General features: G+C 42.1%; 1 protein-coding gene across 1 annotated transcript; it reads right to left on the reverse strand.

The window, feature by feature from the left end:
- Positions 1 to 4,102: 4,102 nt before the first annotated feature.
- On the reverse strand, positions 4,103 to 14,133 carry prlra (prolactin receptor a; the record flags this gene model as incomplete). Its single annotated transcript, XM_080743480.1, has 11 exons — positions 4,103 to 5,245; positions 5,478 to 5,547; positions 5,678 to 5,774; positions 6,706 to 6,847; positions 7,312 to 7,478; positions 10,023 to 10,192; positions 10,800 to 10,932; positions 11,607 to 11,706; positions 11,874 to 11,936; positions 12,775 to 12,827; positions 14,097 to 14,133. 11 exons carry the CDS (start codon positions 14,131 to 14,133, stop codon positions 4,103 to 4,105), a joined length of 2,175 nt encoding a protein of 724 aa, XP_080599606.1.
- Between the last annotated feature and the right edge of the window lie 2,164 nt (positions 14,134 to 16,297).

Genomic DNA, 16,297 nt, shown 5'->3' on the forward strand with positions numbered 1-16,297 from the left:
CATCTCTGAATAAGAGATCGAACTGCGGTGGAGTTGTGGCTCATATACAGTATAAACATATACTAGTAAGACGCCCTAAGGATATATAAAGATACATGATCATCAGTCCGAGTGCAATAATGGTGTCGGCTTACGCCTTACACCAACGCTGAGTTTTGTGAAATATCGTCAGTATTGTATTTTATTTGTTTTATATGAAAATTCTAAATGTGAGAACTTCTTTGTCTCTCTTTCTGGGGAAGTTGTTTGAAGTTAAAGGATTGTGTCATCATGTACTGTATATTTTTTTTTCAAATGAAGGTCGTTGTTCTTGTATTTTATCTTGTTTATCATCGACCACACAGAATCTGAAGTGTCTTAATAGACAAAGTTGTACATTTGTTTAAAGCAGCTGCATGGGCCTAGACTGGGAGGATGAACTCATAAAATGTAGTAATTAACAGCTGTATACCATCACAGATGTATCTGCTGTCTGTGTCTAGTATGACTATGAGTATAATTATGTAAACATCTGTCTGCTAAATTCAGCTGAGGGCTGAGGCACAATGGATAATGAATGGCATGTTGAGAACTGTTGAGAACTTTGCAAGACCCAGTGGAACAGATGGGGAAGCTGTGTTCTGTTTCATTGAATCAAGACCTGGCCTTACTTGACCCCGGAGTTACTAGGGCCAGTAAAGTTCTGTCTGACAAGAACCCCATAGAGCATTAGAAAGAGATGAGAACAGAACAGAACCAAGCCTGAAGTATCTGGTTTGAGGTGTAGTTTTATGTTTGATTATCTGCGTTGATGAGTATTTCCATAACTTATTTTTCCACGTTATACTTGTTCTTGAATTCTCGTTTCCCTGAATGTATAATTTGATATTTTTAACAAAAACCTGGATACTGTAGGACCTATTTTTATTACTTAGGGCAGAGTGATTGTGCAATGTAATCTGTAAAGTGTAAATAAAAGTGACTGAAAACTGAAGAAGTAAAAAAGAATATGCTCATCATTCTTTCTGGTATCTTAGCCTACTTATGGGGAGCGTGTATTATTTTGCTGAGGGGAGAGGGCCCCTCTGTGTGTGTGTGTGTGTGTATGTGTGATGATGTAGGAGTTCACGGCAATGCTCCAGCATTCCTCTACCTCTTATGTAAGACCTTGGCCTGTGCTGTGTCCACCAAACCGTCCTGAAGGGCTGGGCTTGCTGGGCTGGGGTGCTCAGACAGAGACACAGAACAGTGCTCATTCATGCGTACAGTTGTCTAACAGTGTATTTGTTGCTGGTAACTCCTATATGCTGCCTATATACGGTAGATCACACAGTAAACACAGTAAAATACTGAGTGTTTGTTTAACTCAAGAGTTCCAAATGTTTACAAATGTTAACGGTGAGGATTCTACGTTTGTTTGACACCTAAACTCGCACTCAAATCATGCCTCTTTACTTAAAGTGGTTCTATGATACAGCATAATGGGATCACAGCAATAGAAAACTACAAAGGAAAATTTTCCAGGTTGAAAATTATTATATTTCCCTGTGTTTTTCCAATGATTCAACTTTGATGTGTAAAGCAACATTTAATCATCAGAAATGATGAAACGTTGAAATTCATTCATAGGTTGAGTTGAATATCATTAATAATTCATTGCCCTTGTTCAAACAATGCTAATGACAGGTGGTATCTTGGGTGTGTCCAGTCTTCTCATATCCGGAGTCTGGACTGGTCTGGGCTTGCCTGTGCCCTTGGGCCATGCAGGTCCTATAGAGGGAAACAACTATTTCCTTACGCTCCCCTTTTCTTGTCGTTGCAGCCTTCCGCAGACAATTGTAATGATTTTACCTATTTCAGTGACCTACTGGGTTGTATCATAAGAAACACAGACTACATTGGAGTCGAATGAGCAGCTTGTGTAGATTAGTGTTGCATAAATGTCAAATAATTTGATGGAATAATAATAATGTCTGCACATGCTAATGAAAGACAAACACAAGTTAGACACTCGTATTGTCCAAACCAATTGCTAAAGAGAAATAAGACGCAGATAGGCAGAGAGTGAAAGGTGGATTGGAGATTGGAACTCCACTTTAAAGAAGCCGCCATAGAATACCACGGCATCTGGTCACTGCTAGTAGATGACATAAAACTCAAAATCTGGATGAGAGTCTGGCAGCCGTGGAGCCAAGAGAGAGAGGCTCACATTTAGGGGGCCCATTTGGGACCTCAAACACACACTGGAATCTCCAGTCAGAACAAATGAAACACGAGCTGTCAAAAAATACTTCCAAAACGTCAAAGATGTTCACAACTACAACACCAGAGGCAGCTCCACAGATCACGTTCAACCCAGATTTGGCACTAAACAAGGATCAAATTCGTTCTCCTGCTATACCACTAATATGTGGAACGCCCTACCGAAAGCCTTAAAGGAATGTAAATCTCTAACTTCCTTTAAAAACAGTCTGAAAAGCCACTTAATACAGACCGCTGCTACTCGAAACTGGTAAAAGACAAAGCCCATCCTTATCTCCCCCTTTCTACTCTAAATACCTAATAGGCCTACCGCAAGGCTTTCTTGGATCTCCTTTTAGTTGACCATGTACCAGTGAATACTGTCATGAAACTGTACCTTTTCCTATGCAAACTTCTAATAAAGTCTTCAATCAATGTCAGATTTGTCAGGTTCCCAGGATAGAGAGACAAACCCTTGAGGGTAAAAGAGAGACAAATCCTCTGTGGTATGTCGGGGAAGGAGGGAGTCGGGCCGGGGCAGGTTCCTCCACCATCACTTTATCTTCCTCCTCCACCTCTGCATCCTTCATTTCCTCATCCTCTCCACAGCCTGTGTGTGTGTGTGTGTGTGTGTGTGTGTGTGTGTGTGTGTGTGTGTGTGTGTGTGTGTGTGTGTGTGTGTGTGTGTGTGTGTGTGTGTGTGTGTGTGTGTGTGTGTGTGTGTGTGTGTGTGTGTGTGTGTGTGTGTGTGTGTGTGTGTGTGAATGTTATCAAGGTACAGCAGTCAAATAAAACTAAGGAAAACATTAAATTAATAAGATACTAAAGGCTGGAGTAGTGCTTTCTTGTGGGACCCTGGTGGGTGTTGCATTTGGTGAACAGAAAGAGAAATATTTTGTCTGAATACAATGTTGAATAATGAGTACAAACATTTCAGCAGTAGTTGATTCAGCAACACAGCTGGTGATGTGAGGATATTATTAATAATATTCATAATCTATGCATATCATACATTAGTTATTTTATAATTGTATTGTATTAATATAATGATTTATATCATATTCAATACACTCGATTAAATGTTGCCAAACTGATTTGTGCTGGGACCAAGCTTGCATCATCCATACTTGTATCCAGTTATAGCCTATTTGCCCAATAGTTTGACATTTTCCAAACACATAATTTAAGCAGTTATACAATGGTACTTAATAAAAAACGCGTATGCTTAAGTACACATTCTTGTTTTATTTTATTTACCAGCATAATGCAAATCTCAGAAATAATCTCAGTAGAATACATTTTCAGTTCTATAAAAAACACATTGTAGACACCAGTATTACACCAGATGGCACAAATTGCAGTTGAGCCCTTTATACTTTGTCAAATTGTCTTAAAAACATTTTGAAAATGTCAAAGTTTCAAAAAGAAAACTCATTGTTGCATGTTTTACTAACAACAGCATAGATACACATAACCTCCACCACAAATTCAATATTGATTAGCTTTGTAGTACTTTAGAGTGGCATCAGTGGAAAGATGTGGCATGAAACCAGCATTTATCAGGCTCTTATATTATAAGGAAAGAAAATCTTAAATACATTTACATTGTGAGAGCAACATCTTATCTTTCCAATTGTCAGCGGTTTCTGAGGAGTCTGTGTATTTTTCCATCCCAAACTAACACAGATCCTGCAGTGTTTTTCACCATCAGTTACTAGTATGCAAAGTCCTATTACTTGTGCCTAGTAAGTTTGATCCTCCAGAACTCAACAAAAACAACAAGCCAGTGACCTCCTCATAGACTGACCCACAGCGGTGTCAGCTAACGTTGAAGTGCTTGCTTTCAAAGCTTTGTCTCACCCATGTCCTCCTAAAATAAAACCTAATGGTTCAATAGAATAGTAGTTGTGTCCACATAACCATTTTCTGCCAGGACAATGTCTATCTGAGGTGGCAATGTGTGAATGTGGGCAGAGACATTTGGTTTGGTCCATGGCGTCTGGGTAGTGAGCGTGGCGGACGTTGTGCAGCAGCTCTGCGTTGTTCCACCTGTCTCCTGGTGGTCACAAGGACACCCCTCCCTCTCGTGTCCCCTCACCACTACCTCTCTCTGGAGTAGCAGCACATTACCACTTTCCACCCCCTTCACCTTACTGTAGTCCTCCCCTTGGGGTAGCTGAGAGAGGGCTTCCCCCTGTCGCGGGCATAGCTGAGAGAGGGCTTCCCCATGGCCCTGGTCTGATGAAAGGGGCTGGAGGAGCACTGTGTCGTCCTTATTGACCTCATGGACTTCAACGTACTCCGTGGACCTGAACGGGCTCACCTGCAGCTTGCCAGTGGCCTCCCCCACGCTGAGAATGTCGTACTGACAGTGAGCCTCCTGGAGGTGTACGTGAGGCTGGGTTTGGGACGCATGGAGCTGCTGTAACTGCTTCTCGCCCAAGTGGAACTCCCCCAGGCCAGACCCCAGATTCAGGCCATCCTCTGAGCCATAGCGGTGCTGATGAGCTGGCTGGGAGGTTGTGTAGGGCGGAGGGAACAAGCTGTCGGAGAGGCAGAGCGGCTTAGTTATCTCCAGTGAGCCGAGATGGACCATGGATCTGGAACTATACCGAGGTAGTGGTGAGAACACACATGGCCAGGTCTTCACCCTCCCGTCGCACATGTCAGGGCTGATTCCCTCTCGATGAGCCTGGCTGGCCTCTCTCTCCTCCCAGCCTGATCGCTGCCCTATCCTATCCACATCCTTTTCTCTATCATACTCTTTGACCTCCACCTCTCCACACTTCTCCATCAGCAGGATGTGGCTGTCACAGCTGCCCCGGCCAGAGTCACTGTCAGATGGGGAACCCTTGGATTTCAGACAGCCCTCCTGGACGTCCTTGCCTTCCTCTGACATCAGCTCCTGCTCTTCGGGAGCATTCACTTCCAAGTCCTCCACCAGCAAGTCCTCACATTCAGACAAGGTGGTTGGTGGGAAACCAGGCACCACCAGTGCATGATAGACCTCTTCAAATCTCCCATCCTATGCAAAGGAATATGCAGTACATTAGCTGTTGATAAAGTGAGCACATACGTATACACACTCATGCACGCACACGCACGCACACACACACACACACACACACACACACACACACACACACACACACACACACACACACACACACACACACACACACACACACACACACACACACACACACACACATTTCTATTACATTTTTTCCCTGTAGCCTTTTCCCATTTTTTCTTACCTTGAGAAGCTGCTTATCAAATCCATTGATCTTAGGACCAGGTACTGGTGGCAGGAGGCAGTGCTTCACGCTTTTTAAAAGGAAAGAAATATATATAATTCTTGGATTGATGTTTTTTCTTTCATTCTTTCAAGTCCATCAAACTAATTAATTAATAAAACTATATTGTATATACTTTGTATTTTCAGTCATTCTCTCACCTGTGGATCTTCATGTTTAGGATACACGTGAGGATGAGGAAGATAAAGGCAGAGAAGACTGTGATGATGATGGACATGGACCTCCCATACGGGATGTCTAAAATACACAACATAAGTTTCGTCACTGTCGGGTGGAAACCTTAGGTGTCCAAAACTGTTACTTTTCAGAAAATGGGTAAAAAAGAAGCATCACATCTACAAAAAGAGAACTCCAATGGATCCAATGTAGTTATTGTTTTGGTCACAAGCTCTTGATAATAGTTTCCTTATTTATAAAAGCCAGACACATTTAACCACTTTCACTATCACTTAAAATATTGTTAGCGCAAATTACAGATCTACAAGCTACAACACATAATGATGCACTGCGTTGTGAGCTTGTAGATTGGCTATTTTTGCTACTTTTGTGTGATACCGTAGAACGTAGAGGTAGAGCATAAATATGAAAAATATGGAGAGCTGGTGATCAACGATATTAATGAACATATTTGTGGGATCCATCAATATCTATGAATTTTAATGTTCTTTGATCGCCTCACCACAGTCCTGTTAGATATGGGCTTAATATTGATGACATCAGGGAATTCCATATATGGGCATAAAAGGGATTCTGTTAGTGTGACATCACAGTTAAGCCAGAGTGTGATGTCAGAGCAGCAAACCCATTCTGTTAAGAGTGGTTCCCCTGACATCACAGTGACATCAGAGCATGATGTCAGAGCGACAAACCCATTCATGGGTTGCATTTGTAGTCCTAAACCGGCCATATTGAGGACCAACACAGGTGTTCAATTTGTCTGATTGGCATAGAACATGTTCTACGTTAATCAAAACAACTGTGTTGGTCCTCAAAATGCCGGGTTAGGACTACAAATGCAACCCATGAATAGAACCACAATGTCCGGCGTGACAGAGATACATACATACCGGTACGGACAAGCTGTGACCGTTCACATACTAAACTTGCAATCTACGGTCGCAAATCAAAACAAAAAGTATTTAATTTATCGGTTTGTAGGATCTCTTACAGTCAGGAACGTTGATGTATGTGGTGGAACTCCATTCACTCCAGAAGCCATGGTCTGGCTTACAGCGCACCTGAAGAAGGTAGGTCCCACCAGAACGCAGGCTGAAGATGTTGAATGTTTTCTGCTGGCCAGCACGGTGTTCCTGGGAACCACAAGAACATGATGTGTGACTGCCAACATTCACGCATGCACACACACACACACACACACACACACACACACACACACACACACACACATGCACTCCTGATGAGCACTGATTGGTGCCTTGCATGGTTTCCTCTGCCATCGGTGTATGAATGTTTGTGGGAATGGGTGAATGTAATGCACAATCTATGTAAACAGTTCAGACGTTTTTATATTAACTCACAGCAGGAGACACAGATTTTTATTTTTTTTACTCCAACAACGTGCTCTATTTCATGTCCCTCTCCAGAATGTGTGACCCCACAAAATGTGTTCCTTCTGACAACAACTACTGCTGTGATCTAACACTGCCATCTATTGGTGAGTTGTGGTTACAATGGATGTAAAACATCCAGGCTCCCTGGTGAAATGTCATCTCGTGTTAACCACCTAATCTGTGGAAAATGTACATTTATTTACCTCCCAGTCCTCATTTCCCTCCAGTTTGATACGAAGTTCATAGATGAGCGTAATCCACCCAGATCGCGTGTCTGCTTTACGGGGTGGTTCCCATGACGCCTTGAGGAAGGGTCCGTCTTTGTCCTCCATCAAAGCCACTGTCACATTCTCAGGAGTGTGTGGCTGGACTAGAAAGAGACAGAATGGAAGGAAAAGCGTGTTCGTATTTATGAGAGACTCATTTTTTTCAGTTCAAAGAAAGGAAGAGAGAGATATTATTCTCTGAATCTAACAAAACATTAATTCTCTCGTGGCTTTTTGAGGCATTGATCCAGTACAAGATATTGCACAGTTGACAAAATGTGTACATACATTCAACTATTACTTTTATGTCACTTGTGGTTGTCAATCAATTAAGTTCCCATCGGCTTGGGTAGATTAGCTTGCCATGACCAGGTCATTTGGGCCAACTGAGTGATGTCATAACAATGGATAAATATAACCATTGACACCAGACTCAGAAGAGGGTGGTGGAGGGTTAGGTGTGAAGGACTGTTTGGGGTGTGACCAAGGTGACGTGATTTATGAACTCTTTTCCCCATGTCCCTGGAGTTTATGTTTTTAATGGTCCATGTCTTTATTGTAAAAACATTTCATGGCCCTCTTCTAGTGCCACCGTGAGGCTGATTCTTGCAAAACCCATTTCTGGACACTGCTCCTACAGATTTTGCCCTAAAATCCTGCAAAGCGGCACACAGTATCTCTAAAGTCATGTCATCAACATAGATCTGTCCCATTTCCCATATTCCCTCCTGATTGCCTACAATTGCCTTCTAAGGTTTGTGTATGTGACCTGACGGTCGCTTATCTCCCGACTAGGGAGTCTTAAGTGCTTCGCACACAGGACCGTTGCGTTTTTTTCCATTTGCTGCATGATTAAAACGCTTTGGATTTGGTGTGCAAGGCTGTGCAGAATCCACACTGTGGATCCGAAAAGGAGTCATAAAAGGAGTCAATGAGTTTTTACCGCATGCGACAAGACGCACAAATCGAACTGGGTTCGATCGGGAAAAAAACGCAACGTCGCAACCTGCCGCAAGGCAAATTCGGAACCGGTATGCAACTATGCATTAGGTCATAGAGAATCATTGCCTTCTTTAAAAAGATGAAATCGTAATTTTTTTCCGTGCGAAAAGAAAAAACGCCTCTGTGTGCAAAGCCCTTTACTGGTCAGATAATATCACTATATGCACATAGGGTTGATTTGGCTGTGACATAGTGCACAATAAGGGTATCCCCTGACAGTCTGATAGAAAGCAGACAGAAATGTATCCATGTCAGTAATTGCAAGCTGGTGTAAACTTCAACAAAACAAAAATTACACTTCAGTATCTGCTTTCGTAATAGCCACAGGCAAGGGTGCATTGAAAAGGCCAATTTAAAAGTTAATGCCTAGTCTTTAAATTGACTGACATCCTTTATCCATTTTGCCATTTTTCGCCCCAAGAATAGGAACATTAGGGTTCATGTGGTTAATTATTAAGTATATGGCCAATGAGAGCAAACCTACTACTGAGAGTCAAATCAGACCATTTGCAGATTAGCAGCCTCAAAGGCGCATGACGATAAATAAATAAATATGTATAATGTTTGAGTTCCCTTTTTTTTCATTTACTACCTGTATTCATATTGTTACATAACATCATAGCATCATATTTAAAGCTGTAATACTTATTTTAATGAATGAAACAATTATTTCAATTAATCTGTGTGGTATGTTAATACAATATACAGTAACTAGGAAATTTGCAGTGGTTGAGTAAGTCAGTGGTTCTCAACCTTTACAGGCCGTTATCACCAAAATTATCATTTGAACCCCCACCTAACGAGCACTTGGAGTTGTAAGGCATTACATTTTGTATAACACAGTTCTATTGTGAAAATAGCAGATCTACATGCTCACAACGCTTCGTGTTGTGAGGCTTCGTGAGCACGTAGATCGACTATTTTCACAATTGCTCTAATATTTGACAATATGGAGAATGTTGATTTTGTTTTAGGTATTAAAAGGGTCTTAAAGGTCCTTAAATTGTCACTTTGTGCAGATATCCTCTATACACTTACTACTAGTATGTTGGTTTGTTTACTGTTGAGTGAGAAAACAATGTTTCACATTAAGCTAATCATCTGGGGACCCCCCAAAATAATTTGGGAACCCACTGGGGGGACCCACAGGTTGAGAACCACTGGAGTAAGTAGAACCGGTAGGTGGTCTCCCTACTCAAAGTGCAATAACTCCCTTGACCAAGCAGGGATGTCTTATTGGAAGAGTGGTAGCAATTAGTCTCTAGTATAGGAGACCGATTGAGATCGAATCCCTGTAAGACATGGAAGTTACAGTATGGATTGCAGCTGTAATATTTAATTTTAGCAAAGATTCTGCTAACAAATTATCAAAGCAACAAGACCTGTATTGGTTGGTTCTTTTTTGTATAGCATAGTAGTAGTAACTTAGTAATAGTATCAATCTGTCCCTGTTAGTTTAATTCATGTGAACAAACAGGAACAAAATGTTAATGTAAGAGATCGTCACTGTCGGGGAGAAACCTTGTATCTCCAAGTTTCAAATGTGTGTGCTTTTTAACGAACCGTTTTGGACATACCAGGTTTCCACCACCCGACAACAACAACATACAATACACAAGAGCAGAACAAAAGTAACCATTGCTCACCAATATAGACCACATCTACTTCTACAGGCTCGGATAGGTTGCTGCCCAGAGCGTTGGTGGCCACAACAGTGATGTTGTAGTTGATCCAGATGGAGGTGCTGTTCTTGTTGAAGAAACAGGAGTTCTCTCCGGCAGTTTGGTAATCTGGACACTCGTACACCATGTCAGAGCTGTACCATGTCAGAGCGATATAGAGATGGTACAGCATGTCATTACATTTCAGTCAGGACAACTAAATTGAATGAGAATATATTGTAATGAATATAAAATGAGCTATACAAGGATGAATAAAACTGCTTTTAGGTAATCTGAGGGAGCATGCTACAATGCTACATGCCCCCTATCAAATAGGGGCTTTCTGAATCCCCCCATAGTACATCAAAGCAGGTCCACACAACCATATGAAGTATATTGTAAGAAGCACCTTTCTTTACATGTACAACACAAACATGTCGTCGTTGTCGGGTGGAAACATTGTATGTCCCAAACCATTCATTTGTCTTTAAAAACAATTTAAAATAGTGAAAATAGCAGATCTACAAGCAGATCTAGATTGTTTCTGCAAGCACAGAACACCTCGCACCGCGTTGTTATAAATCTGTTTGTAGATCTGCTATTTTCACTACTTTTGTGCAACACTTTTGTATGACGTAGCAGGGCTTTACTTTACAAAGAAACGTACAAATTTGAAACATGGAGATACAAGGTTTCTGCCCGACAGTGACCATATAGATGAATTGGCAAAAGAACAGTGCTGAAGGAGGGATCACCACTGACTTCTCTTTGCGGTAGTACAGGGCATATGTGGTGGGCAGCCCTCCATCGGAGCCTGGCTCCCACCAACAGGTGAACGTCTCCTTCTCTGGGGAACGACAGCTGGTCAGTCTGGGCTTTCCTGGAGGGGTGTAGCCTGAAAGAGACGCCACAAAAGCTTCATGTGATCCTGTATTACAGCTTTTATATAGTGCTTTCAAACACTGTTGCATAACAGCATTAATTTGGATGCTTTTTACAGATTAAAGGACTAGGGGTGCAACAGATAATTGAAATATATACATTCTTTTCATTGGCCTTGTTATACGAAAGTATGAAATTCCTCTTAAGTGGGTAATCAGAGTAGTCAATTTAGTCAATTATAAAAGATCGATTTGAACAATTAAGAACTAGCAATAGAGCTACACTACATGACAGACATCTGTCCTTATCACATATTTTCAGGACATAATACCTGTACACTCTTAAGATCAGACAGTAAAACATTCCCAATACTTCTGGTAAAGCACCAGATGTCCTATAACCCAAGAGCATATAAGCTCTCAGGAAGACACACATCTGGTGCCTTTTTGTGCAACTTTCAGTGACCTCCCATTTCTTAGATTGTAGGGATTTGTGTTTGTACAAAGGGTCCGGATCAATAAATCTGAAATTAAGCGACTCACTAAACATTAAACTATTATTTGCTTTGATTTTCCATAGATGAGGACTGGAGCAAAGAGCTGGATTGTAACTGTATTTACTTTCCTCAAGGATACTACCCCCCACCCCCCCTCTCACTACGAACTCCCTCTGTAGGCTGTGACTTACGAGTTCCTTCAGCCTGTCCCAACAGGAGTAGTGTCACAAACAGAGCTGAGGCCACAGGTTTCATTATGGTGCCAAATGGTGTTGGTACTATGTTTGAGCACTGTGGAGAAAACAGAACAGATAATATGAGGACCAGAACAGATTGACCAATAGCCTACTGATCAGGGGTGTTCAGGTCGGCGTGTCTTGCGTAATAGCGTTATAATAAGCACTATGCACCCACATAGTGAAGTGTGAAACCTCTCGAATATCCAGAGGGTGGCGTACCTGTTTTCTGTCCCGGTTCATATTCCCATAGCTTTGTTTGACAGGCTCATCAGCAGACTTGAACTAGAAACACAGAGAATGTCATATCAATATGCCTGTTGCCAACTAATTACATTTACTTGAGTACACCACTGCCTGTTGCAGAGCTGTCCGAAATCTCTCCTTCATGATCTCAACTGCATGATCAGACATTTCAAGACAAGACTGCACACAGTTGTTGCATGAGGTGGCTGTGCACCATCAAGTATTGAAAACAGACATGTACATATTTCTAGGCCGTTTTACTTGGACAAATAAACATTTGCAAACATTTTGACATAATTGAATTAGCTAAATATGTTATTTTGGTTGATTCCATTGAATAATGAATAAAGTTATAACTACATTACAACTATGTCCATACATGTCCATTTTCATTTAGTAGTCTATAGAAAAAAGAGAACGTTCTCTGCATAACTAATTAATTGCCCAGTGCTTACATGCGACTGGTGATTTGAAGATTTCATGACTAATGTATGGTAATTGCTTCAGGAAAAGAACATTGTCTTCTTTCATAGTAATGTACTTGTAATGTATGATTGCTGAAAGAATCGGGCAGGTTCAGTGTATGAATAAAACCACCAGGCTGCTACATTCAATAAGAGCAATGCACACATTCAATCTTAGTAGCCTAAACCTTAAGATTACACTTAATTACACAATATATAACAATATTTTAAATTGGAAAGAACAGTAAACATGATAAGGGAACTGGAGGGGGAAAACAAAATCTTTGTGTCTTGAGTGTGTCATATTGGAATACATCTGTTCCCTTCTCTCTACCACTACCAGCTGGCACAGAATTCATAGCTGATTGCATAATGTGAGCTAAGGCTTATGCCATAAAAACAGTGTCACGTACAGGACAGCGGGACGCTGCTTCCCAGAGTCCTGGCAGACTGGATCTGTTGTGACCTGACCATTGACCAATAGGTGTGCAGAGAATGTTAGAGAGGCAGGGGCTGAAATCTCTAAAAGGGCCATTTGGTGGAAAAATAGCAGACCTCCAAGCCCACAAAGCGTGTTGTGAGCTTGGAGGTCGGCTATTTTCGGTACTTGATACCACACTGAACTAAGCACAATCAAGTAAATACCGGAGATGTGTCGTAACGGCATGGATTTCGACACGGAGAAGGCAATTCTTTCAACTTAAGACCCTGCATTCAAGTTCAGGAGAGCCTTCAGGTGTGGCATGGAAAGGGGGCATTTGCATTTCTTTCACCATAGCAAAAACTGCATTCATGTTCTGGAGAGCACTTTTTACAGGCGGATAAAAGGTAAAAGTATACATCATTACATCAACTATGCTATGATGACTAAAACTACCATGACTAAATGTACTGTACATTTTGTCAACAAATAGAAAATAAAAACTAGACTTAAATGTTAGGTAGAGAAGTGGAGAAGAGATCTAGTAGAACTATCAATAGTCATTTAATGTTTGGTTGCGCTCGGGTGTTGCTCTCTGAAAATAGCAGATCTAAAAGGTCACAACTGTGTGTGCTTGTAGATTGTCTATTTTCAGCATGCAACCAAGTATAAAATCAGCCATTACGACACCATTAAGGCCTGCCAAAATACCCTTTAGTCAACAAAAGCAACTGTAGATTTAGTCGACAAGCTTATGATATTGAGTTGACTAAAACTAGCCTAAAACTAAAACTTTTCAGATGACTAAAATGTGACTAAATCAAAATGTAATCGTATTAAAAAACTAAATGAAAATGTCCTGTCAAAATCAACACCGCTTTTAACATTAGATCACAAATATTTGATTTGTTTGTATGTTCTTGATCCGTACCCTTAAGTGTCTGTTATTGGAAACCATGCCCAGCTAGTGTGTGCATGGTCAACCCTCTTTATATGCTGTTGGTACAACATAAGTTCAGGAGGGAAGACCACACCGGAGAACTATCTCCCCACTACGTTATTGCCTTCAATCTGGCTGACTTCTACTCCTCCCAAGCTCACCTGCTCGTGATCCCATTGATAACAACTCCTCCCTTATCTCCTCCCTGAAACCAACCAAGGGTTGTATTTATACACGACCGCCTCCACCTGCTATCCTCTGATCCGTTTCTCGCATGGACACACACAAGCTCGGGCTCACCAACGCGTGCCTGGGTCAACCGAACCGATTAACAATATTAACTACAAACGTAGGCCTACAATTCCTCCTCCTACAACCCACAACAGATGCCTCGTACTCCAGCGATGCCATCACTTCTATCCAGCACCAGCAAGCGAGACCAAACACCAACCTTACAGTCTGTTTTCATTCCGTGGCCACTAACTTAACATGTTCGCCAGCGGCCCGGTTCACACGCCGTCTCGCGGCAGTCCCGGCTCGGCACATTACAACACCACCCCAGTCCTATCCTCACACAACCAGTCAGTCCCGTCCCGACCGCCACGGTGTTTCAAGTCACCTCCGCGGCTAGCGAAATAGCCTACTTCTCCCACGCCGCCATTCAAGCCGGCTCGTTCCACGGGACCTCCGCTAGAACCCACAGCGATGACGTCACCCCCGATCCAGAGTTCTGTCCAACACCCAAAGCTAAGTATTTTTCACACACCCGACTCCTATACCCACAGCACGTCCTCACCTACTCATTTGCCAACCTCCATCATTCTACATTGATTCACTGAATACTATCAGTCCCAACAACAATACAGGCTAGAGCAATGGTACCGTCGTGACTGGTTCACCTTGTCACATTTCACTCAGGTTTTTCATATCACTTACTTCAGCCTCCTCCATACCAAATGCATTTCTATGTCACAACGTTTTCACGTCACAAATGTTCAATAAATGCAACTCTACTGGCGCTCCGTACCCGCTCTGTAACAGCCTCCATTTCTAACCTCCATTCCCCCCGTTAACCCACGCCGGTTAATTCCATTATTCATTCCATTATTCACTCCAGTGTATTCATTCCAGTGTATTCATTCCAGTGTATTCATTCCAGTGTATTCATTCCAGGTCCAGTATTCATTCCAGTGTATTCATTCCAGTGTATTCATTCCGGTGTATTCATTCCAGGTCCAGTATTCATTCCAGTGTATTCATTCCAGTGTATTCATTCCAGTGTATTCATTCCAGTGTATTCATTCCAGGTCCAGTATTCATTCCAGTGTATTCATTCCAGTGTATTCATTCCAGGTCCAGTATTCATTCCAGTGTATTCATTTCAGCGTATTCATTCCAGTGTATTCATTCCAGTGTATCCATTCCAGTGTATTCATTCCAGTGTATTCTTTCCAGGTCCAGTATTCATTCCAGTGTATTCATTCCAGTGTATTCATTCCAGCGTATTCATTCCAGGTCCAGTATTCATTCCAGTGTATTCATTCCAGTGTATTCATTCCAGCGTTTTCATTCCAGTGTATTCATTCCAGTGTATTCATTCCAGGTCCAGTATTAATTCCAGTGTATTCATTCCAGTGTATTCATTCCAGGTCCAGTATTCATTCCAGTGTATTCATTCCAGTGTATTCATTCCAGTGTATTCATTCCAGGTCCAGTATTCATTCCAGTGTATTCATTCCAGTGTATTCTTTCCAGGTCCAGTATTCATTCCAGTGTATTCATTCCAGTGTATTCATTCCAGGTCCAGTATTCATTCCAGCGTATTCATTCCAGTGTATTCATTACAGTGTATTCATTCCAGGTCCAGTATTCATTCCAGGGTATTCATTCCAGTGTATTCATTCCAGTGTATTCATTCCAGTGTATTCATTCCAGGTCCAGTATTCATTCCAGTGCATTCATTCCAGTGTATTCATTCCAGTGTATTCATTCCAGCGTATTCATTCCAGTGTATTCATTCCAGCGTATTCATTCCAGTGTATTCATTCCAGTGTATTCATTCCAGGTCCAGTATTCATTCCAGTGTATTCATTCCAGTGTATTCATTCCAGTGTATTCATTCCAGTGTATTCATTCCAGGTCCAGTATTCATTCCAGTGTATTCATTCCAGTGTAAACTCACTGGGTTCATTCCACCATCCATCAAACCATTCACTCCTCTCCAACCCGGCCAATCCCCCCATCCACAACAGCAACCATTCACTCACCACAGTCACGGCGTTCCGCCGCCGTCCTGTCACCTAAGCAAAGGCGTTTCCGCCTTCTCCCTGTCACCCAAGCAAAGGCGTTCCGCCTTCCCCTCGTCTAAGCAAAGGCGTTCCGCCTTCCCCTCGACTAAGCCAAGGCGCTCGCCGACCTTCCTGTCACCTAACCAAAGCGTCGTCGCCGCTTTACTTAGCAGGTGTTGTCGCCACCTTCCTGTCACCTAACCAAAGCGTTGTCGCCGCTTTACTTAGCAGGTGTTGTTGCCACCTTCCTGTCCCGAGGCACCTCCCTGGCCTCTTCTTTTTCCCCA

The sequence above is a fragment of the Nannobrachium achirus genome (genome assembly GCF_963921795.1).
Source record: "Nannobrachium achirus genome assembly, chromosome: 15".
NCBI classification, from domain to species: Eukaryota; Metazoa; Chordata; class Actinopteri; order Myctophiformes; family Myctophidae; genus Nannobrachium; species Nannobrachium achirus.